At 53.1% G+C, this 22,952-nt stretch overlaps 1 protein-coding gene across 1 annotated transcript; it reads right to left on the reverse strand.

Moving 5' to 3' along the window:
* Positions 1 to 2,406: 2,406 nt before the first annotated feature.
* LOC137352875 (cobalamin binding intrinsic factor-like) lies at positions 2,407 to 22,952 on the reverse strand. Its single transcript, XM_068018725.1, has 11 exons — positions 22,835 to 22,952; positions 20,263 to 20,404; positions 17,313 to 17,416; positions 16,620 to 16,784; positions 14,530 to 14,691; positions 13,129 to 13,284; positions 12,507 to 12,673; positions 10,470 to 10,656; positions 6,913 to 7,093; positions 3,172 to 3,290; positions 2,407 to 2,468 (listed from the first exon to the last, which is right to left on the reverse strand). Exons 1-11 carry the CDS (start codon positions 22,950 to 22,952, stop codon positions 2,407 to 2,409), a joined length of 1,563 nt encoding a protein of 520 aa, XP_067874826.1.

Genomic DNA, 22,952 nt, shown 5'->3' on the forward strand with positions numbered 1-22,952 from the left:
ATCTCTCAACCAACATGGCTAAAAAGAGATGATCTGGGTGGGAACTGGACCCAGTACAGGTGGGAACTGAGCTCGGAATAGGTGGGAAATGGGCCCAGAACAGGTGGGAACTGGGCCCAGAACAATAAGGAACTGAACTCTGAACAGGCGGGAACAAAGGGATCAAAGGGTATGGGGCGAAAGCGGGAACAGGTTACTGAGTTGGAGGATCAGCCATGATCATAATGAATGGTGGAGCAGGCTCAAAGGGCCGAATGGCCTACTCCTATTTTTTGTGTTTCTATAACAACAGGGAACTGGGCCCGGAACAGGCGGCAACTGGATCCAAACCCAGAAATGTGGTATCTCCCCGGAGCACCAGCTTACCCTCCCATGAAGGTAATTTTCAACCATGTGAGAATGTACAGTGACAGAGCCCAGATCTCCCCTCATATCCCCCCCCCCTCTCCTGTTTAATCTGTCTGATGTTTCCCCCCCCCTCCCCTCCCCCTTCAGCCAAGGCACTGAGGGGTTGTCAAGCAACCCACCGAGGGCGGGTAGTGGGGTACAATGGAGCCTGGGATCTTCCTGCTCTGCATGTGTCTGTGGGACTCCGTAATCTACCCTATCAATTCCTTTAGTCACCTTAAACACCTCGATTCGATTACCGCTTAATCTTCTAAACTGGGGAATACAAGCCTGGTCTGTGAAACTCTATCCTCAATAACTGAGAGGTTTCAGCTCTCGGGGGAAAAACTCAACAGGCCGGGGCTCTTTTCTGCAGAACAGAGAAGGCTGAGCTGTGACCTGGTAGATGAGATTTTGAAAAGGCTTCAATATACTTAGAGAAGGTATTTCCATTTGCGGTCGTGACCAGAACTTGGGGGCCATCGATATAAGAGAGTCACTCATAAATCCAATGGGGAATTCAGGAGAAACTTCTTTCCCCAGAGAGTGGTGAGAATGTGGAACTCGCTCCCACAGGGAGTGGTTGTGGTGAATAGTATCGATGCATTTAAGGGGAAGCTGAATAAACACAAGAGGGAGAAAGGAATAGAAGGATATGTTGATGGGGTGAGATGGAGATGGAGAGGGAGGTGGGAGGAGGCTCGTGTGGAGGATAAGCACTGGCAGGGACTAGATGGGCCAAATGGCCTGTTCCTGTGCTGCAAATACGCCGTAAGACTTTTGTGTGTGATTTACAGACTTATAATAGACAGATGTCAGTAATGCTATGCTTTAATGTGATTTATTACATGAGAAATAGCCCACAGACTCACTAAGAAGCTAACTTGAATCTTTTGCTTGATAATTGTCTTTATCCATTTCATCTCACGCTGCTCCTTCAGGACAAGAACTTTTGAAATGACAGTAGCGATTCCGAAACTCCTCGCCCTCCAATTCTCACCCTTCGACAAGCGCGAGACACTCACAGTCTTCTTCCACATCACACACTGATACTGCACTGAACGAGGCCATTCAACCATCATCCTGTGCTGGCTCTTTGAAATATTCTATCCAATTATCCTCACACTCCCCCCTGCTCTTTCCCCCATCTCCCTGCAAACTTCTCCCCTTCCAGTATTTCTCCGATTCCCCCTTTTGAAAGTTACTATTGAATCTGCTTCCACCGCCCTTTCAGGCAGCGCGTTCCAGATCACAACAACTCACTGAGTAAAAACATTTCTTGTCCTCATCCCCCCCCCCCCCCCCTCTCTGGTTCTTTTGCCCATTGTCTTAACTCTGTGTCCTCTGGTTACTGACCCTCCTGCCACTGGAAACAGTTTCTCCTTACTTACGCCATCAAAACCCTTCATGATTTAAAAAATCTCCCCTTAACCATCTCTGATCTAAGGAAATATCCTTTTAAGATTCACTACACACATGATAATCAAGCCTGTGGACAAGTGCCGAGTATGTTGCTATGGTGTTCCTATGCCTGCTGCTCGATTCATAAGCATCTTATGACACAGAATGTGACCGTTCAGCCCATCGTACCTGTGCCAGCTCTTTGAAAGACCCATCCAATGAGTCCCACCCACCCCCTGCTCTTTCCCCTTGGCCCTGTAAATTTTTCCCATTCAAGTAATTATCCAATTCCTTTTGAAAGTTACTTTTGAAACAGGGGTGACGGGGGCTTCATATCAAGGTCAAAGGGTCGCTTTGTGGTCGGGGGTCCATTTTGGATTTGGGCTGGCGTCATGTTGGGGGTCATACGAGAGTCGGGGAGGGTTCATGTCAGACTGGTGTCACGTCTGGTTTGTATACGTCATGTCAGTGTCGGTCATGTTGGGGTGGGGTCGAGGTGGGGTCATGATGGTTACGGTCATATCGGGGTCCACTGTCAATTACTCAGCACTTGTCCAACTAACACACGCTAATATGGAGCCCTAAACAGTTTTCTACTATTTGCTGCCACTTCATGAATCAATATTTACTGAATTTTGCGAAGACGTGTTCATCATTGGAAGGTTTGTACGATGCAACACCTGTGGGTAAACAAGAAGGTAGGTTTGAAATCTGCTCTGTGATGGAGGTAGAATTAGTGAGATAACTAACAATGATGAATTTTCAATCTCCCAGGAGCGGAACTAAGTCAAACACCCGTCCCCAGAGGAGACCAAAAGTGAGGGAGCGCTGCACCATTGGAGGGTCAGTGCTGAGGGAGTGCTGCACTGTCGGAGGGTCAGTGCTGAGGGAGTGCTGCTCTGTCAGTGGGTCAGTACTGAGGGAGGGTTGTACTGTCGGAGGGTCAGTACTGAGGGAGCGCTTGTCTATCAGAGGGTCTGTACTGAGGGAGTGCTGCACCATCAAAGGGTCTGTACTGAGGGAGCGCTGCAATGTTGGAAGGGCAGTACTGAAGGAGTGCTGTTCTGTCAGAGGGTCAGTACTGAGGGAGTGCTGCACTGTTGGAGGGGCAGGACCAAGGAGGCGCTGCACTGTCGGAGGATATCAGGAGCGGACTGTGGTGTGGTGTTGGTGGTATGTCTCCCTGGTATCCTCGCCTGTGTTTATCCCTCGAACAACATTACTAAATCAGAGTTTCTGACCACTTATCACATTGTTGCTTGTGGGAGCTTGCTGCGCACAAATTGTCTACCACAATGTACTATCTTGGCTGTGATGCGCTTTGGGACGTCTGGAGCTGGTGAAAGGCACTGTAGAAATGGGAGATCTTTCTGTCTGTCTTACCCACAGGAATTGGCACCGTCCCATTCAGGAACTGCCAGTAGGAGTGATCGTTTGCACTGGCCTTAACACCACCAATGCTGGTAATGAATGGGCCCAAGGAAGTGTCTTCCCATGTGAATCTGTGTGAGGAGGACAATAACAGTGCGTTAGGATTTTGCACAGAGATACAAACGGGGAGGCACAGCCCACATTTATTTTTATTCATTCATGGGATATGGTTGTCACTGGCTCGGACTGCATTTATTGTCCATCCCTCATTGCCCTTGTTCCACCAGGCCCAGGATCAGTTAGGTGGGCGTCCGAAATCTGAACTCCCCATCACCGACTGACCAACTGTCTGTGAAAGGGGCTTCAGTCAAACGAAACCTCCATACACTCATCGAGGCAGAGGCTCTAGGGGGTCTCATCTCCCAACTCGCTCTCTGTCTGTATCTCCCTCTGTCGTTATCTCTCTCTGTCTCTCTCTGTTTGCTTCTCTCAGTCTGCCTCACCCTCTGCCTCAAACTCTCTTTGTCTCTATTGCCCTCTGTCTTTATCTCTGTCTCAATCTCTATCACACTGTCTGTATCCCTCTCTCTCTGTCTGTCTGTGTTTCTCAGTCTGCCTCACTCTGCCTTTCTGTTTCTCTCTGTCTCTGTATCTCTCTGTTTCTATCTCTCTCTCACTGTGGAAAAAATCAGGCTGTAATCCTCTATTGGCAATTTTCTTCTCTGTGTTGCACTTGAGTTTCCATTGAGAGCAAGTCAGTTCCCATTGAGTGTCCATGCGTTCCCATTGAGTGTCCATGCGTTCCCATTGAGTGTCCATGCGTTCCCATTGAGTGTCCATGCGTTCCCATTGAGTGTCCATGCGTTCCCATTGAGTGTCCATGCGTTCCCATTGAGTGTCCATGCGTTCCCATTGAGTGTCCATGCGTTCCCATTGAGTGTCCATGCGTTCCCATTGAGTGTCCATGCGTTCCCATTGAGTGTCCATGCGTTCCCATTGAGTGTCCATGCGTTCCCATTGAGTGTCCATGCGTTCCCATTGAGTGTCCATGCGTTCCCATTGAGTGTCCATGCGTTCCCATTGAGTGTCCATGCGTTCCCATTGAGTGTCCATGCGTTCCCATTGAGTGTCCATGCGTTCCCATTGAGTGTCCATGCGTTCCCATTGAGTGTCCATGCGTTCCCATTGAGTGTCCATGCGTTCCCATTGAGTGTCCATGCGTTCCCATTGAGTGTCCATGCGTTCCCATTGAGTGTCCATGCGTTCCCATTGAGTGTCCATGCGTTCCCATTGAGTGTCCATGCGTTCCCATTGAGTGTCCATGCGTTCCCATTGAGTGTCCATGCGTTCCCATTGAGTGTCCATGCGTTCCCATTGAGTGTCCATGAGTTCCCATTGAGTGTGAGTGAATTCAGTGTGAATGAATTTGAATTGAGTGTGAGTGAGTTTTCAGTGTTAGTAAATTTCTATTGAGTGTGGGTGAGTTTAAATTCAGTGTGAGTTTTCATTGAGTTTGAGAGAGTTTCTTTTGAAAATGAGTGAACCTTAATTGAGTTTTTTATTCGTTCATTGTAGTCTGAGTGTCACTGGCCAGGCCAGCATTTATGACCCATCCCTCATTACCCTTGAGAAGGTGGTGGTGAGCTGCCGTCTGGAACCACTGCAGTCCATGTGGGATAGGGACACCCACAGTGCTGTTAGGAAGGGAGTGCATCCCCATCCCCCCCACCTCCTTTCCCCATCCCTCCCCCCACCTCCTTTCCCCATCCCTCCCCCCCACCTCCTTTCCCCATCCCTCCCCCCCACCTCCTTTCCCCATCCCTCCCCCCCACCTCCTTTCCCCATCCCTCCCCCCCACCTCCTTTCCCCATCCCTCCCCCCCACCTCCTTTCCCCATCCCTCCCCCCCACCTCCTTTCCCCATCCCTCCCCCCCACCTCCTTTCCCCATCCCTCCCCCCCACCTCCTTTCCCCATCCCTCCCCCCCACCTCCTTTCCCCATCCCTCCCCCCCACCTCCTTTCCCCATCCCTCCCCCCCACCTCCTTTCCCCATCCCTCCCCCCCCCCCACCTCCCTTCCCCATCCCTCCCCCCCACCTCCTTTCCCCATCCCTCCCCCCCACCTCCTTTCCCCATCCCTCCCCCCCACCTCCTTTCCCCATCCCGCCCCCCCACCTCCTTTCCCCATCCCGCCCCCCCACCTCCTTTCCCCATCCCGCCCCCCCACCTCCTTTCCCCATCCCGCCCCCCCACCTCCTTTCCCCATCCCGCCCCCCCACCTCCTTTCCCCATCCCGCCCCCCCACCTCCTTTCCCCATCCCGCCCCCCCACCTCCTTTCCCCATCCCGCCCCCCCACCTCCTTTCCCCATCCCGCCCCCCCACCTCCTTTCCCCATCCCGCCCCCCCACCTCCTTTCCCCATCCCGCCCCCCCACCTCCTTTCCCCATCCCGCCCCCCCACCTCCTTTCCCCATCCCGCCCCCCCACCTCCTTTCCCCATCCCGCCCCCCCACCTCCTTTCCCCATCCCGCCCCCCCACCTCCTTTCCCCATCCCGCCCCCCCACCTCCTTTCCCCATCCCGCCCCCCCACCTCCTTTCCCCATCCCGCCCCCCCACCTCCTTTCCCCATCCCGCCCCCCCACCTCCTTTCCCCATCCCGCCCCCCCACCTCCTTTCCCCATCCCGCCCCCCCACCTCCTTTCCCCATCCCGCCCCCCCACCTCCTTTCCCCATCCCGCCCCCCCACCTCCTTTCCCCATCCCGCCCCCCCACCTCCTTTCCCCATCCCGCCCCCCCACCTCCTTTCCCCATCCCGCCCCCCCACCTCCTTTCCCCATCCCGCCCCCCCACCTCCTTTCCCCATCCCGCCCCCCCACCTCCTTTCCCCATCCCGCCCCCCCACCTCCTTTCCCCATCCCGCCCCCCCACCTCCTTTCCCCATCCCGCCCCCCCACCTCCTTTCCCCATCCCTCCCCCCCACCTCCTTTCCCCATCCCTCCCCCCCACCTCCTTTCCCCATCCCGCCCCCCCCACCTCCTTTCCCCATCCCGCCCCCCCCACCTCCTTTCCCCATCCCGCCCCCCCACCTCCTTTCCCCATCCCGCCCCCCCACCTCCTTTCCCCATCCCCCCCCACCTCCTTTCCCCATCCCCCCCCACCTCCTTTCCCCATCCCCCCCCACCTCCTTTCCCCATCCCCCCCCACCTCCTTTCCCCATCCCCCCCCACCTCCTTTCCCCATCCCCCCCCCACCTCCTTTCCCCATCCCCCCCCACCTCCTTTCCCCATCCCCCCCCACCTCCTTTCCCCATCCCCCCCCACCTCCTTTCCCCATCCCCTCCCACCTCCTTTCCCCATCCCCCCCCACCTCCTTTCCCCATCCCCCCCCCACCTCCTTTCCCCATCCCCCCCCCACCTCCTTTCCCCATCCCCCCCCACCTCCTTTCCCCATCCCCCCCCCACCTCCTTTCCCCATCCCCCCCCCACCTCCTTTCCCCATCCCCCCCCCACCTCCTTTCCCCATCCCCCCCCCACCTCCTTTCCCCATCCCCCCCCACCTCCTTTCCCCATCCCCCCCCCACCTCCTTTCCCCATCCCCCCCCCACCTCCTTTCCCCATCCCCCCCCCACCTCCTTTCCCCATCCCCCCCCCACCTCCTTTCCCCATCCCCCCCCCACCTCCTTTCCCCATCCCCCCCCCCACCTCAGTCAGTATCTGTCTCCGGAATCTCTCACCAATCCTTGACATTACTCACTCAAAGTAGGTGGAATTTCTCTTGCTTGCCTCCTTCATGACATGGAGCAAACTGCTTCCTTCAGACACTGTCAGTAAAATGGAATGTTTGTAGTGGTGAGATTTCAGCTGGCTGGTTACAGTGTAGTTCACCGTGATCGGTCCAGGATTGGCCGTTTCCATGGTTGGCCCCGGGCAGGTTTCTAAACAAGAGAAGGTGCAAGAATCTGCCAGGGTGCTTTAGCTCCTTGCCTACGTGTATACGGCCACTGGAGTTATGTTACTGCAGTGGTAATGCAGAGGCCTGCATTCAAAATTCACCTCAGGAGGAGTTCGTTCATAGATCTCTACATTGGCTCCAGGTCTGGTAGCATCTCGAATGTAAGTTCCTATCCATCATGTTTAAATTCCTACACTGACCTCATTGACTCCATATCTCTGTAATCCCCTCCAGTTCCGCTACCTGCCCCAGCTTTATAACCCTTCAGGCAGCACTGTGGGAGAACCTACCCCGCATGGACTGCAGTGGTTAAGCAAGGTGGCTCCTCAAGGGTAAATAGGGACAGGCAATAAATACTGGCCTTTCCAGAGACACTGTAAAGCCATGAAAGAATAAATGAAAACCTCCGTCTGCCTTACAACCCTCCCTATCTCTGTAACCTCCTCCAGCCCCAACAACCCTCCCGATCCCTGTAACCTCCTCCAGTCCCTGCAACCCTCCCTATCTCTGTAACCTCCTCCAGTCCCTGCAACCCTCCCTATCTCTGTAACCTCCTCCAGCCCCAACAACCCTCCCGATCCCTGTAACCACCTCCAGCCCCTGCAACCCTCCCTATCTCTGTAACCTCCTCCAGCCCCGACAACCCTCCTTATCTCTGTAACCTCCTCCAGCCCCAACAACCCTCCCTATCTCTGTAACCTCCTCCAGTCCCTGCAACCCTCCCTATCTCTGTAACCTCCTCCAGCCCCAACAACCCTCCCGATCCCTGTAACCTCCTCCAGCCCCTGCAACCCTGCCTATCTCTGTAACCTCCTCCAGCCCCGACAACCCTCCCTATTTCTGTAACCTCCTCCAGCCCCTACCACCCTCCCTATCTCTCTAACCTCCTCCAGCCCCTACAACCCTCCTTATCTCTCTAACCTCCTCCAGCCCCTACAACCCTCCTTATCTCTCTAACCTCCTCCAGCCCCAACAACCCTCCCTATCTCTGTAACCTCCTCCAGCCCCTACAACCCTCCCTATCTCTCTAACCTCCTCCAGTCCCTACAACCCTCCCTATCTCTCTAACCTCCTCCAGCCCCTACAATCCTCCCTATCTCTCTAACCTCCTCCAGTCCCTACAACCCTCCTTATCTCTGTAACCTCCTCCAGCCTCTACAACCCTCCCTATCTCTGTAACCTCCTCCAGTCCCTGCAACCCTCCCGATCTGTGTAACCTCCTCCAGCCCCTACAACCCTCCCTATCTCTGTAACCTCCTCCAGTCCCTACCACCCACTCTATCTCTGTAACCTCCTCCAGTCCCTACCACCCACTCTATCTCTGTAACCTCCTCCAGCCCCGACAACCCTCCCTATCTCTGTAACCTCCTCCAGCCCCTACAACCCTCCCTATCTCTGTAACCTCCTCCAGTCCCTGCAACCCTCCCTATCTCTGTAACCTCCTCCAGCCCCGACAACCCTCCCTATCTCTGTAACCTCCTCCAGCCCCTACCACCCACTCTATCTCTGTAACCTCCTCCAGCCCCTGCAACCCTCCCTATCTCTGTAACCTCCTCCAGCCCCGACAATCCTCCCTATCTCTGTAACCTCCTCCAGCCCCGACAACCCTCCCTATCTGTCACCTGCTCCAGTCCTACAACCGTCCCTATTGCTAACCTCCTCCAGCCCCTACAACCCTCTCGATCTCTGTAACCTCCTCCAGCCCCTACAACCCTCCCTATCTCTGTAACCTCCTCCAGCCCCTACAACCCTCCCTATCTGCAACCTCCTCCAGCCCCGACAACCCTCCCTATCTCTGCAACCTCCTCCACCCCCTACAATCCTCCCTCCAGTCCTACAACCGTCCCTATCTTTAATCTCATCCAGTCCCTACAACACTCTCTATCTAACCTCCTCCACTCCCAACAAACCTCCCTTTCACTGTAACCTGCTCCAGCCCCTACAACCCTCCCTATCTCTGTAACCTCCTCCACCCCTTACAACCCTCCCTATCTCTGTAACCTCCTCCACCCCTTATTATCCTTCCTATCTCTGTAACCTCCTCCAGCCCCTACAACCCTCCGAGATCTCTGTGCTCCTCCAATTCCTGTCACTTGCCCATCCCCCAATTCCCATCGCTCCACCATTGGCGGCCATGCCTTCAGTTGCTTGGGGCCGAAAGCTCTGGAATTCCCTCCCTGAACCTCTCTGCCTCTCTCTCTCCTCCTTTAGGACGCTGCTTAAAACCTCCCTGTTTGACCAAACCTTTGCCCACCTGTCCCTCTGTCTGCTTTTGTGATTTGGTGTGTCAGATCCCACAATCAACTATGGGATAAATGACTAGTTAATCTGGTTTTAGCTCTGATGGTTGATTAGCCCAGGTAGCACACTCCTGCTCTTGTTCAAAAGAGTGGCCTTGGCGTCTTTGATATCCAGCTGAGAACACAGACTGAGCCTCGATTTGATGTCTTATTCTGAAAGACAGCACAATCTGCAGTGCAGCGCTCCCTCAGCACTGACCCTCCGACAGTGCGGCGCTCCCTCAGCACTGACCCTCCGACAGTGCGGCGCTCCCTCAGCACTGACCCTCCGACAGTGCGGCGCTCCCTCAGCACTGACCCTCCGACAGTGCGGCGCTCCCTCAGCACTGACCCTCCGACAGTGCGGCGCTCCCTCAGCACTGACCCTCCGACAGTGCGGCGCTCCCTCAGCACTGACCCTCCGACAGTGCGGCGCTCCCTCAGCACTGACCCTCCGACAGTGCGGCGCTCCCTCAGCACTGACCCTCCGACAGTGCGGCGCTCCCTCAGCACTGACCCTCCGACAGTGCGGCGCTCCCTCAGCACTGACCCTCCGACAGTGCGGCGCTCCCTCAGTACTGACCCTCCAACAGTGCAGCAGTCCCTCAGTACTGACCCTCCAACAGTGCAGCACTCCCTCAGTACTGACCCTCCGACAGTGCGGCGCTCCCTCAGTACTGACCCTCCGACAGTGCAGCGCTCCCTCAGTACTGACCCTCCGACAGTGCGGCGCTCCCTCAGTACTGACCCTCCGACAGTGCGGCGCTCCCTCAGTACTGACCCTCCGACAGTGCGGCGCTCCCTCAGTACTGACCCTCCGACAGTGCGGCGCTCCCTCAGTACTGACCCTCCGACAGTGCGGCACTCCCTCAGTACTGACCCTCCGACAGTGCGGCACTCCCTCAGTACTGACCCTCCGACAGTGCGGCGCTCCCTCAGTACTGGGTAATCAGTGATTGACAAACTGCAAAATGGGGCTTGTCCTCTCGACCTTCTGGCTCAGAGGTGACCGAAACCCTAAGTCTCACTAAAATGGAAAGTTCCATCATCATCTTTCCAACCGGCGCTCAATGAATTTACCTTTCAAGCAAGGGCAGCTCACTTGATCTGCGTCCAGGTAAGTCCTGCTCATCATGGGTGGTAGGATTTGTGAGGCCAGTTCCGGGATGATGAATTTATCATTTCGAACTGCCGCCTGGAGCACCTCCTGACACTTTGGACAGCTCCACACTTCAAAAGGGATGATATGCACATTGGCAATGAGTGCCTGAGAGTGAAAGAAGGAAAAGGAATGGGTAGGGCAGGTGCCACATGGTGGATGAGCTGTTGGTCAAGATCCTTCCTCCTGCTTTTCACAATGACCCGGATCGAATGAGCATGAGAATCTCCGTGGTTCCTCAACTCAATGCCACCCATCACCTGCCTAGTGTTCAGCTGGGATGTGACACATTCAATGGCTCCAGCAGTCGAGAAATGAACAATATCGCCCATTTTCACTCAATCTCGGGAATGTAACCATTTTCAATTCCACCTCTCCCATCCCGTGGAGACAAACTGAACATTGTCTATGCCTTTATTACCTCTCGATTTGACTATTCCAACACTCTCCTGACTGGACTCCCGTATTCCACCATCTACTGCCCCTGTCCGAGCTCACACCAACTCCCATTCCTCCATCTGCCCTGTGCCCGCTGACCTTCATTGGTTCAGGGTCTGACAACACCTCAGTCTTTATATTTTCAACCTCATGTTCGAATCCCTCATGTCCTTTCCCCTCCCTATCTCTGTAACCTCCTCCAGTCTCGACAACCCTCCCTATCTCTGCAACCTCCTCCAGCCCCTACAAGCCTCCAATATCTCTGCACTCCTCCAATTCAGGCCTCTTGTGCATCCCGGTTTTAATCATTTCACTATCGGTGGCCATGCCTTCAGCTCCCTGGGCCCTAACCTCTAAAATTCACTCTCGAAACCTCTCCACCTCTCGACCACTCTCCTCCTTTCAGACACTCCTTAAAAGCTGCCTCTTTGATCAAGCTTTTGGTCACCTTCCCTAATAACTCCTTATCTGCCATGCTGTCACATTTTGTTTCATAATCGCTTCTGTGAAGAGCTTTGGGACATTTTACTACCTAAAAGGCGCTTGAAAAATGCAATTGTTGTTGTTTTCCCATCATTTCCTCCTTTGTCTGTGATCTAGGCTACAATCGTGGTAAGAAAAGATTCTCTCCCTCTGGTCAAGTATTATCCATACCCTGAAACAGCCTGGGAATGAACAGCATAGCAACATAGATTAACAAAGTCATAACAAGCATTGGGGTTCATTTCTGGAGGGATAGAATTGAAAAGCAGAGAAATTACATGAAACTAAAACCTTGGTTAGACCACACTTGGAGCACTGTGTGAAGTTCAGGTTTCCATCTTCCTTACTTATACCACAATTGGGGTATCTCTCCCTCTGTCTCTGTCTCTCTCTCTCTCTTGCTCCCTCCATCTCCCTCTCCCCATCTCCCTCCGTCTTGACTCCATCTCTCCCTCTGCCTTGCCGTCTCTCCCCTCCGCCTCGCTCTTTCTGTCTCTCTCCTCTCCCACCAATTCTTTCTCTCTCCCTCTGACTCACTGTCTCCCCGTCTCTCTGTCCCCGTTTCACTCCCTGTCTCTCACCCCCTCCATCTCTCTTCTCCCTGCAACACCCTCTCCCCATTTCTGTATCTCCCCCCCCCCCTCCATCTCACTTTCTCTTCCTCCCTCTGTGTGTGTCTCTCTCTCCCTCCTATCTCTTTCTCTCTCTCCCATCTCCCTCTCCTTTTCACTCCCTATTTCTCTCTCCCTCCCCCTCTCTCTGGACTCTGATCCTCCGACTCTCTCCCTCCCTCTATATCCCTCTCCCCACTCCCCTTTTCTTCCTCCACCTCTCTCTCCCTCAACCTCCCCATCTCTCTCTCCTTTCCTCCATCGATCTTTACATCTCTCCCTCTCCCTGTCTCCCCCTCCCTCCATCTCTCTCCACCTCCCCGTGTCTCTCTCTCTTTCTCTCCCTCCCTCTCTCTCACTCCCCCTCCCTCTGTTCTCCCTGGTGATGCCAGTATTACACTGGGTATGGAGTGCAGCCCACCTCACCTGCATGGCAAGCCCAGTGCTGTAGAGATTTCCGATTGTCCCCGGAGCAGTCTTTGCATTGAAAATCTGTAAGATCAGCTTCATTAAGGCTTGCCAGATGGAGGCGAAAGGTTGGTAGTGTCCCTGCTGCAGGCAGGTCAAGGCGAGGACAGCCACAGCACCCGTGTCTAGTGGAGAGACAGTCTGGTTAAAGGGGGCACATAGCTCGTGTCTAGTGGAGAGACAGTCTGGTTAAAGGGGACAGAGAGCACCCGTGTCAAGTGCTGAGACAGGCTGGTTAACGGGAGCACACAGCCCACGTCTGGTGGAGAGACAGACTGATATCTTCCTGTCCTTATTTCTGTCTGTCCTCCCTCTGTCTGTCTCTCTGTCTGTTTCTCCCTCTCATTTTGTCTCTCCGTCTTGCTCTCTCTTCTTTCTCCCGCTCTCCCTCTGCCCAGGTCTCTCCATCTCTGTATTGCTCCCACTTCATTCCTCTGTTTCTCCCTCCCACACTCCCTCGGGCTCCCTTTCTGCCCCGGTTTTACTCTCTCCTTATTTCTCCGTTCCTCTCGCTGTCTTTCTCTCTCCATCCCCTCCCCCTCTCTCTGTCTGCTGACTCTCCCAGATGTGTTCCACTTACCAACTTGGAAGGCTTGGCCATTGACGAGTTGATCGTTCATTACAGCCTGGGTGAAAGTGTTGACATCGCTCTTCCGGATCTTGTAACTCTGTTTGCAAAGTCCGAGCAGAGCCAACCCAATCTGGTAGTAGGTCGTGAGTGGCTGTTTCTGATTCTCTGGGAGCAAAGGAGGGGAAATAATGTTAGCTCCCTGTTTTCAGATTGACAAACCTGGGGGCTGTTGCCTAAACAATGTTAAGGCATCTGTTCACAAACCAAACGATACAATGCATCCCCCGCTATCTCATAGCCATGTTTGTAGCAGTAGGACTAAGATTCATCATTACAGAGGGTGAAACAGTATGAAGGTGGCCATTCGCCCCATCGTACCTGTACCCGGCTCTTTGAAAGAACTGTCCAATTAGTCCCACATTCTCTTCCTCTTTCCCCCATCGTCCTGTAAATTTCTCCCCTCCCAGTGTTTATCCAGTTCCTGTTTGAAAGTTACTATTGAATCTGCTTCCACCGCCCTTTCAGGCAGCACATTCCAGATCACGAAGACTCGCTGCGTAAAAACATTTCACCTCATCTCCCCCTCTGCTTGTTTTGTCAATTATCTTAACTCTGTCTCCTCTGGTTACCAACCCTCTTGTCACTGGAAACAGTTTCTCCTTATTTACTCTAACACAACATTCACGGTTTTGAAAATCTCTATTAAATCTCCCCCTTAGCCTTCTCTGCTCTCAGGAGAACAATCCCAGCTTCTCCAGTCTCTCCACATTAACTGAAGTCCCTCGTCCCTGGGACCATTCTGGTAAATCTCCCCTCAACCTCTCCAAGGCTTCGACATCTTCAGAAACCAGGTGCATACTGGGATCTCTGTGGGTAAAACTGACCTTTGCTCCAAACACAATAGGTTCAATAGGCCTCAGCAGTGCTTAAAATTGACCTAAAGTTCCCTGTTTCAGGGGGCAAAGGTTAACGGTTAACCATGAACATGAAATGTGAGGTTAACGGCCAACATACGTAGAGGTGAGGACTGATTAACCAGGGGTTAAATTATGAGGAGAGTTTAAAGAAGTTAGGGTTATATTCCCTGGAATTTGGAAGGAACAGGGATGATTTGATCAAAGTTTTCAATATATTAAGGGGAACAAATAGGGTCGATGGAGGGAAACCATTTCGGCTGGTTGGGGAGACTCAGATATGGGACATAATCTTAAAATAAGAACCAGACATTTCAAGAGTGAAATTAGGAAGCGATATAGAGAAAAGGTGGGGATATGGAATCTGATCACAGGGCACATAGGATTGCAGTGAAGGGTGGAACAGATGCCAGCAGCCAAATGGTGGTCTCCTGTTGTAATCATCTAACATTCCTTCCCCTTTCCCCTCCAGCTGCTCCCAACTCCTGCCTCTTACCGATACTTTTGAACTCTTGGCCAAGCTTTGCAGACAGCTGCTGTCCCAGGTTGGTGCTTGAGGCACTTCCCTTGTCAGTGATGCTGAGGTTCAGTGTGTCTTCAGAGAAGGAGATTAAAGCCAGAATGTAAAGGCCGAGCGTCCCGCTGCTCAATTGAGCCACTGTTTAGAAGGAAACATGAAAAACAACAAGACATCAATAAATGGAATCAAGAATGCGTGTACACATGAAGTGAGTGTCCAGTTGTGGAGCTAATAACTGACCCTCCGACAGTGCAATGCTCCCTCAATATTGACCCTCCGACAGTGCAGCACTCCCACAGTACTGACCCTCCGACAGTGCAGCACTCCCACAGTACTGACCCTCCGACAGTGCAGCACTCCCACAGTACTGACCCTCCGACAGTGCAGCACTCCCACAGTACTGACCCTCCGACAGTGCAGCACTCCCACAGTACTGACCCTCCGACAGTGCAGCACTCCCACAGTACTGACCCTCCGACAGTGCAGCACTCCCACAGTACTGACCCTCCGACAGTGCAGCACTCCCACAGTACTGACCCTCCGACAGTGCAGCACTCCCACAGTACTGACCCTCCGACAGTGCAGCACTCCCACAGTACTGACCCTCCGACAGTGCAGCACTCCCACAGTACTGACCCTCCGACAGTGCAGCACTCCCACAGTACTGACCCTCCGACAGTGCAGCACTCCCACAGTACTGACCCTCCGACAGTGCAGCACTCCCACAGTACTGACCCTCCGACAGTGCAGCACTCCCACAGTACTGACCCTCCGACAGTGCAGCACTCCCACAGTACTGACCCTCCGACAGTGCAGCACTCCCACAGTACTGACCCTCCGACAGTGCAGCACTCCCACAGTACTGACCCTCCGACAGTGCAGCACTCCCACAGTACTGACCCTCCGACAGTGCAGCACTCCCACAGTACTGACCCTCCGACAGTGCAGCACTCCCACAGTACTGACCCTCTGTCAGTGCAGAGCTCCCTCAGTACTGACCCTCTGACAATGCAGCATTCCACCAGTACTGACCCTCCGACAGTGCAGCACTCCCTCAGTACTGACCCTCCGACAGTGCAGCACTCCCTCAGTACTGACCCTCCGACAGTGCAGCACTCCCTCAGTACTTACCCTTCGACAGTGCAACACTCCTTCAGTACTGACCCTTCGACAGTGCAGCACTCCCTCAGTACTGACCCTCTGACAGTGCAACACTCCTTCAGTACTGACCCTCTGACAGTGCAGCGCTCCCTCAGTACTGATCCTTTGAGAGTGCAGCAATCCCTCTGTACTGACCCTCTATCAGTGCAGCGCTCCCTCAGTGCTGATCCTTTGAGAGTGCAGCAATCCCTCTGTACTGACCCTCTATCAGTGCAGCGCTCCCTCAGTGCTGACCCTCCGACAATGCATTGCTCCCTCAGTACTGACCCTCCATCTGTGCATTGCTCCCTCAGTACTGGCCCTCTGTCAGTGCAGCGCTCCCTCAGTACTGATCCTCTGACAATGCAGCATTCCACCAGTACTGACCCTCCGACATTGCAGAACTCCCTCAGTACTGGCCCTCCAACAATGCAGCGCTACCTCAGTACTGACCCTCTCAGTGCTGCCCTCCCTCAGTACTGGCCATCTGACAATGCAGCATTCCCCCAGTGCAGACCCTCCCAACAGTGCCGCGCTCCCTCAGTACTGCTCCTCCGACAGAGCAGCACTCCCTCCATACTGACCCTCCGACAGTGCAGCACTCCCACAGAACTGACCCTCCAACAGTGCTGCGCTCCCTCAGTACTGACCCTCCAACAGTGCAGCACTCCCTCTATACTGACCCTCCAACAGTGCAGCACTCCCTCAGTACTGACCCTCCAATAGTGCAGCACTCCCACAGTACTGACCCTCTAACAGTGCAGCACTCCCTCAGTACTGACCCTCCAACAGTGCAGCACTCCCTCAGTACTGATCCTCTGTCAGTGCTTTGTTAAATGTGTTTATAATTCTGGATATGGAAGCGTGTGGTCTTGCTGTTATATCCCCCTGGATCCGCGAGACTTCTACAATCTGCCCAGTCTCACCATTATTGACAACATCCCTCTTCAGCTTTGTTAGAATTTCCTTCTCGAGTTGGTAGTTGCCCAAACGCAGGGCAAGCACCACACTTGGGTTGACATCTTGACTGAGAGAGTCATTCAGCTCCTTCACAATCTGTCTGACGTCTGGCGAGTTTTGTCCTGCAAAATCTTTGAAAGCAAACAATGGCAAGAGAGCAAATTGAAATTTTAAAAAAATTGATGTTTACTGGGTTGCACCTTACAGCTGATCTCTGGACCTGGTCCTTCCCCACACAACTCAACTCATCATTACCCCTTCAAGTATTTCTCCAATCCCCCTATCGAAAGTTACTATTCAAATGGCTTCCCTTTCAGGCAGCACATTCCAGATCACAAAAACTATGTGTTAAAACATTTCTCCTCATCTCCCCCTCTGGTTCTTTTGTCATTATCTTAAATCTGTAATCTTTGGTTACCTACTCTCCTGCCACCGGATACAGTTTCTCCCTATTTACTCTATCCCGACATTCAGGGTTTGGAAAATCTCTATTAAATCTCCCCTTCACTTTCTCTGCTCCAAGTAGAACAATCCCAGCTTCTCCAGTCTCTCTACATTAACTGAAGTCCCTCGTCCCTGTCCAGCAATTCAATGTCGTGCAGCCTTTAACTTTCATCTCTGTCTGAGAGGGTCTTAACTGCGAGGCAACGTCAACGTACCACAGCCTCGGCAACCATGAGTGGAGAGCACCAATATGAGGAAGAGCATCGCTAAGGTGGCCATCTTTGTCTCGTATCTGCCGCTGAACACAACCCGATTCCTTCTGTGGTAGATGGGGAGGGTGGCTGTTATATAAATCTGAAGTGGGGAGGGAACATCACGGGGACTGCAGCTTGTGTGCAATTATTTAAAATTACTGATATCCGAATCGGAACCTTATCTCACAAGCCAAGTTAATTGTGGCAGCAAATATTGACCGAGCAGCTTGGGATGTGACCTCCAGGAATGGCATAGAAAGGGCATTTTACTGATTCAGTAACAGGGTCGCTGGCCAGGCCAGCATTTATTGCCCATCCCTCATTGCCCTTGAGAAAGTGGTGGTGAGCTGCCTTCTTGAACAGCTGCAGTCCATGTAGGGTAGGTACACCCACAGTGCTGTTAGGGAGGGAGTTCCAGGATTTTGACCCAGCGACAGTGAAGGAATAGCGATATAGTTCCAAGTCAGGATGGTGTGTGACTTGGAGGGGAACTTGCAGGTGGTGTTCCCATGCATCTGCTGCCCTTGTCCTTCTAGCTGGTAGAGGTCGTGGGTTTGGAAGGTGCTAAGAAAGAAAGCAAAGACTTGTGTTTATACAGCACCTGTAAAGCTTCAGGCCTTATAAATACTTTGCAGCAGAAGACTCTCTTTTTGAAATCGAATAGCATAGCAACCGCAGCAGCCAATTACTGCACAGCAAGATCCCACACTGAAGTGTGGGCCGAGATTATTAGTACACCAGATACTGGAGTGGGACTTACCCCAAGACTTTTAAATACAGTACTAAGAGCACTGGCAGTTTGAATCGATTTCACTATTCAACACTCCCTTCCAAGACATTAGAGCATCCCACAATACCTCACAACAAATGAAGAACTTTGTTTGAAGTGTCAAAACTCTTGTAATGTTGGAACACAACAGATACTTTGCACACGCTCAGAGGCACAGCATTGAAGTGCTCCCACAGTTCTGTCTCCGGCAATGCAGCACTCCCTCAGTACTGACCTTCGACAATGCAGCACTCCCTCAGTACTGACGTTCGACAGTGCAGCACTCCCTCAGTACTGACCTTCGACAGTGCAACACTGCCTCAGTACTGCTCTTCCGACAGTGCAGCACTCCCTCAGTACTGACCCTCCAACAGTGCAGCGCTCCCTCAGTACTGACCTTCGACAGTGCAGCACTCCCTCAGTACTGACCTTCGACAGTGCAGCACTCCCTCAGTACTGACCTTCGACAGTGCAGCACTCCCTCAGTACTGACCTTCGACAGTGCAGCACTCCCTCAGAACTGACCTTCGACAGTGCAGCACTCCCTCAGTACTGACCTTCGACAGTGCAGCACTCCCTCAGTACCGACCTTCGACAGTGCAGCATTCCATCAGTACTGACCTTCGACAGTGCAGCACTGCCTCAGTACTGATCTCCGACAGTGCAGCACTCCCTCAGTACTGACCTTCAACAGTGCAGCACTTCCTCAGTACTGACCTTCGACAGTGCAGCGCTCCCTCAGTACTGGCTCTTCGACAATGCAGCACTCCCTCAGTGCAGCTCTCCCTCAGTACTGACCATCCGACAATGCAGCATTCCCCCAGTACAGACCCTCCGACAGTGCAGCACACCCTCCATACTGACCCTCTGACAGTGCAGCCCTCCCTCAGTACTGTCCCTTCAACAATGCAGCACGCCCCCACTACTGACCGTCTGACAGTGCAGCACTCCCCTAGTACTGACCCTCCGACAATGCAGCACTCCCCCACTACTGACCGTCTGACAGTGCAGCACTCCCCTAGTACTGACCCTCCGACAATGCAGCGCTCCCGCAGTGCTGACCCTCCGACAGTGGAGCACCTCCTCAGTACTGACCCTCTGACAGTGCAGAGCTGCCTCAGTACTGACCCCCTGACAGTGCAGCACTCCCTAGGTAGTGACCTTCTGACAGTGCAGCGCTCCCACAGTACTGACCCTCCGACAATGCAGCACTCCCCCACTACTGACCGTCTGACAGTGCAGCACTCCCCTAGTACTGACCCTCCGACAATGCAGCTCTCCCACAGTACTGACCCTCCCGAGCACCTCCTCAGTACGGACCCTCTGACAGTGCAGAGCTGCCTCAGTACTGACGCCCTGACAGTGCAGCACTCCCTCGGTAGTGACCTTCCGACAGTGCAGCACTCCCTCAGTACTGGCCCTCCGACAATGCAGCACTCCCTCAGTACTGTCCCTTCAATAATGCAGCACTCCCCCACTACTGACCGTCTGACAGTGCAGCACTCCCCTAGTACTGACCCTGCGACAATGCAGCACTCCCCCACTACTGACCGTCTGAAAGTGCAGCACTCCCCTAGTACTGACCCTTCGACAATGCAGCTCTCCCACAGTACTGACCCTCCCGAGCACCTCCTCAGTACGGACCCTCTGACAGTGCAGAGCTGCCTCAGTACTGACACCCTGACAGTGCAGCACTCCCTCAGTACTGGCCCTCCGACAATGCAGCGCTCCCTCAGTACTGACCCTCTCTCAGTGCAGCACTCCCTCAGTACTGACCCTCTGACAGTGCAGCGCTCCCTCAGTACTGACCCTCCGACAGTGCAGCGCTCCCTCAGTACTGCTCCTCCGACAGTGCAGCACTCGTTCCTCCAGTGCAGCACTCCCTCGGTACTGACCCCCTGACAGTGCAGCACTCCCTCGGTGGTGACCCTCCGACAGTGCAGCACTGCCCCAGTACTGACCCTCCAACAGTGCAGTGCTTCCTCAGTACTGCTCCTCCGACAGTGCAGCACTCGTTCCTCCAGTGCAGCACTCCCTCGGTACTGACCCCCTGACAGTGCAGCACTCCCTCGGTAGTGACCCTCCGACAGTGCAGCACTGCCCCAGTACTGACCCTCTGACAGTGCAGTGCTTCCTCAGTACTGACGCTCCACGCTGTCGCCAAATTTCTTCGATTTTTCAACAATCCCCCTGGATTGCAAGGCACCAAATGTGATCACATCGTTCAACAAAGAGGACAGAGAAACCAGGGAAATATCAGGGATCAATTCGTCTGATATCAATGCTGGGGAAAATGCCAGAATCTATTATTAGGCATGTGGTAACAGTGCACTTGAATTATAATGAAACAATTAACATGGTTGTGTGTACAGGCAATCATGCTGAACACAGCCATCAGAGTTTGTTCAGGGCGTACCTCGCAAGGTAGATAAGAGGGAAATATTTCTTGCAGTATTTTTAAAGGACATTCGATGAGGTTTAGCACAAGATCCAGGCTCCCAGAATTGGGGTTAATCTGTTAGATTGTGTTCTGGACTGGTTTACAACAGAAAACAGAGAGTAAGAATCATCTGGTCATTTAAAAAATTATTTTCCTGGGATGTGGGTGTCGCTGGCCAGGCCAGCATTTATTGCCCATCCCTAATTGCCCTTGGGAAGGTGGTGGTGAGCTGCCTTCTTGAACCGCTGCAGTCCATGTGGGGTAGGTTTTCCCACAGTGCTGTTAGGAAGGGAGTTCCAGGATTTTGACCCAGCGACAGTGAAGGAACGGCGATATAGTTCCAAGTCAGGATGGTGTGTGACTTGGATGGGAACTTGCAGGTGGTGATGAGCCCCTGCATCTGCTGCCCTTGTCCTTCTAGCTGGTAGAGGTCGCGGATTTGGAAGGTGCTGTCGAAGGAGCCTTGGTGAGTTGATGCAGTGCATCTTGTAGATGGTACACACTGCAGCCACTGTGCGTCGGTGGTGGAGGGAGTGAATGCTTGTGGATGGGGTGCCAATCAAGCGGGCTGCTTTGTCCTGGATGGTGTCGAGCTTCTTGAGTGTTGTTGGATCTACACCCATTCAGGCAATTGGAGAGTATTCCATCACATTCCTGATTTGTGCCTTGTAGATGGTGGACAGGGGAGTCAGGAGGTGAGTTACTAATCGCAGGATTCCCAGCCTCTGACCTGCTCTTGTAGCCACAGCATTCATGTGGCTGCTCCAGTTCAGTTTCTGGTCAATGGTAACCCCAGGATGTTGATAGTAGGGGATTCAGCGATGGTAATGCCATTGAATGTCAAGGGGAGATGGTTAGATTCTCTCTTGTTTGAGATGGTCATTGTTTGGCACTTGTGTGGCCCGAATGTTACTTGCCACATTTCAGCCCAAGTCTGGATGTTGTCTTGCTGCATATGGGCACGTACTGCCTCAGTATCTGAGGAGTCGCAAAAGGTGCTGAACATTGTTCAATCATCGGCAAACATCCCCATTTCCGACCTTATGATGGAAGGAAGGTTATTGATGAAGCAGCTGAAGATGGTTGTGTCCAGGACACTACCCCGAGGAACTCCTGCAGTGAAGTCCTGGGACTGAGATGATTGACCTCCAAGAACCACAACCATCTTCCTTTGCGCTAGGTATGACTCCAACCAGTGGAGAGTTTTTCCCCTGATTCCCATTGACTCCAGTTTTGTGAGGGCTCTTTGATGCCATACTCAGTCAAATGCTGCCTTGATGTCAAGGCCAGTTGCTCTCACCTCACTTCTCGAGTTCAACTCTTTTGTCCAGGGCGGGGGCGGGACAGTGGCGCAGTGGTTAGCACCGCAGCCTCACAGCTCCAGCGACCCGGGTTCAATTCTGGGTACTGCCTGTGTGGAGTTTGCAAGTTCTCCCTGTGTCTGCGTGGGTTTTCTCCGGGTGCTCCGGTTTCCTCCCACAGCCAAAAGACTTGCAGGTTGGTAGGTAAATTGGCTGTTATAAATTGCCCCTAGTATAGGTAGGTGGTAGGGAAATATAGGGACAGGTGGGGATGTGGTAGGAATATGGGATTAATGTAGGATTAGTATAAATGGGTGGTTGATGGTCGGCACAGACTCGGTGGGCCGAAGGGCCTGTTTCAGTGCTGTATCTCTAAAAGTGTACTAAAAGTCTAGGTTTGAACAAAGGCTGTAATGAGGTCTGGAGCTGAGTGGCCCTGGCGGAACCCAAACTGAGCATCAGTGAGTAGGTTATTGCTTAGCAAGTGCTGCTTGTTAGCACTGTCGATGACACCTTCCATTACTTCAGGTTGGTACCTTGTATCTAGTCGGGTGACGCAATGATCAGTCCTTGGGTCTCAGATATTTACAATCTATATCAATGAATTAGATAAAAGGACTGAAATCCCAGCGGTGGGAAGATGCCCTGAAGTGGTCGTTAATAGGCCACTTCAGGGGCTCAATTGGCCTCTAGGGCTGGAAGGCCATTGTCGCCTATCCCATCCCTGGCAAAATCGCTTGGTGATGGGGCGGCAATGGGCCCTCCTTGCCCTCCACCTGTCGTGATTCTATGGCTCCGCCTCCCTCGCTGTCTAAGGGGGCCCCATAAAATGCCACCTAATTTTTTTTTTTAAAGAAAAGAGAATAGGAAATGTTGATGTTCGCAGGGATTCGGGGGGGGGGGGCCCCTGTACTCAAATCACAAAATATTAACAGCAAGCAATTGGGCAGACAAAAGATAAGTTAGACTTTACATGAAGGCCCAGTTGGAGAAGGATGTGCCCAGGGCTTCTGTCGAGGCCTGTTCTGATTTAGGCACTGTGTCACATTCATCGAGCAGTGAGGACCGAGGTTCCAGTCTGCACTGAACAT

Source organism: Heterodontus francisci, chromosome 39, assembly GCF_036365525.1.
Source record: "Heterodontus francisci isolate sHetFra1 chromosome 39, sHetFra1.hap1, whole genome shotgun sequence".
Taxonomy (NCBI): Eukaryota; Metazoa; Chordata; class Chondrichthyes; order Heterodontiformes; family Heterodontidae; genus Heterodontus; species Heterodontus francisci.